Source organism: Scylla paramamosain, chromosome 17 (genome assembly GCF_035594125.1).
Source record: "Scylla paramamosain isolate STU-SP2022 chromosome 17, ASM3559412v1, whole genome shotgun sequence".
NCBI classification, from domain to species: Eukaryota; Metazoa; Arthropoda; class Malacostraca; order Decapoda; family Portunidae; genus Scylla; species Scylla paramamosain.
In genome coordinates this window covers 8,002,857-8,005,000 of record NC_087167.1, presented here as the reverse complement: position 1 = coordinate 8,005,000, position 2,144 = coordinate 8,002,857, and the positions used below count along the sequence as shown (strand labels likewise).

General features: G+C 37.4%; 1 protein-coding gene across 1 annotated transcript in view; it reads left to right on the top strand.

Annotated features, from left to right (window-relative positions):
* The window catches only part of LOC135108421 (uncharacterized), a 10,526-nt gene extending 9,723 nt beyond the window's left edge, over window positions 1-803 (top strand). The window contains exon 5 of the mRNA XM_064019379.1: window positions 440-803. Within this exon, the coding sequence (XP_063875449.1) occupies window positions 440-457 (18 nt within the window). The 3' untranslated portion in view covers window positions 458-803. The remainder of the gene's footprint in view (window positions 1-439) is intronic.
* Window positions 804-2,144: the final 1,341 nt, after the last annotated feature.

Here is a 2,144-nt window from a genome sequence, read left to right as displayed (position 1 = left end):
GTTCTGGAGAGGACGATCAAAGAAGGTTTAAGAGACGCCTACACACTATGTACATTCCAAGGATGACCTAAGAGTGATCCTCCACATCGCTATGTTATGTAGAAGGAAGAAACGATTTGAGCATCACATGTTAATTGTGAGATATATGTGTATGTATGTGTATACATATGTGATTATCTCCGCGTGAAATCTACAAAATCCAAAATATGTGGGAATATGTGTGTGTGTGTGTGTGTGTGTGTGTGTGTAATATATATATATATATATATATATATATATATATATATATATATATATATATATATATATATATATATATATATATATATATATATATATATATATATATATATATATATATATATATATACGTATTGAAATCATCAGTCTACACAAAACTTGATTTGTACATAAAACTATAATATTTTATTTCCCATAGATTCTGGCTGTATCCTAGTGCCCCAGAACTGAAATACCCACATGGATAACCATACACGTTTACCGTAGTACAGGACATCACACGCCCAACAAAGTGTATGATCGAGAGGAAGCAGAAATTGAACAGCCTGTCAGAAGAAAACATTTCCAACACCAATTTCAAGTCTTTTAAATTCAAACTAAAAAGGGCATGTTAAACAAATACAACGAATTATAGATTTCCTTAACTGACTATAGTGTTTATGTGTAATGTATTTCTTTGTATAGTGTTTCCATATGGTAAATTTCTATGTATTCTATTTGGGCATGTATATATGTAGGCATGTATGTGTTTTAGGTACGTAAATGAATTGCGATACGTCTCTTATCATGTGTTATTTGTATACATAGTGACCCTCGTTATGTTCTCTGACATTTTTTTTTATCAGGTCCAGTGGAAGCTTCGGCGTATTGGACCACTATTTTGTAACACACTGAAATCTATAATATTAAATGACGAAATAAATATGATCAATAATCTCTCTCTCTCTCTCTCTCTCTCTCTCTCTCTCTCTCTCTCTCTCTCTCTCTCTCTCTCTCTCTCTCTCTCTCTCTCTCTCTCTCAGCATAGTAGCCTGTGCATGTAGAAATGTGGAAAGAAATAAAGTGGGAGTAAGAGAGAGAAGCCTGGAGGGGAATGAGATGAAGAGGTGGGACACATATTTGAAAAATGAGTGGTGGTGATTGGGACTAGACGAAATGAAGCTGGAAGAGTGAGAGTAGAAGGAGAAAGTAACTCAATATGTGTCTATCAGGTGCTTCAATAATAACCATTATTGTTGTGTTGGGACACACAGATATCCTGTGATGAAGAGATGAACGTCAATGCATCATTGTGTTCTCCATGGGCGTAACCAAGACTCGTCAGTAAAATCACTGTCTATCGTGTCCTTTTTAATGTGAGGGACACACGGGTTGTCGTTCAGTAATCGCCTCGTGTGACCAGATGCCGCGACCACTTGCGTGGTTAGTCGCGCGACTAAAATCGCTTCGTGTAAGTAGGGCCTACTTGGAAGATAAATAAAAGTTAAATAAATTAATTAATAAAAAAAAATGTAATGACTCCCAGAATATGCCCCACTATCTGCACGCCACGCCTACACCTGGGTATTTATTAAATCCCTTCGCTAGGGCGACATCTCTAAACCAGTAGGTGTTATGGCAACACGTAACTTAATTACGTATAATTTCTACTTTTTGTCTTTTGTGTTCATGTTATTTTCCTGATGTACTCTCCCATTGGCGGATCACGAATTACCTCAATCCGCTGAGGGATCATCACTTTCCCGGTAATTGCACTAAACTAAATGCGGAATACGCCTCTTCTTCTACGTATTGTCTATCGCAGTACATTATCACATTGGTGATAGAGAAGCCATTTCTTTTAGATTTATCCAAGTGATAAATCTAAATCCAAGTGATTTTGCTTACTCAGGAAAATCAAAATCTTGCACACCGAAGTTCACAGCTCACTTACAATGTGGTTCGCTTTTTCAACTGTATACCACGCCCATGATCTACGCTGTCTCCGAAATATCGCACACAGCTTCAAAATGCCCTGTCAGGCAAGCTACCTAGGCCCATGCTGTGACACACCTATACACGCCGCATTAGTACACTTACAAGTCACCTGAATGAGAGAAAAGGAGCATCCCGGAAGCAGCAGA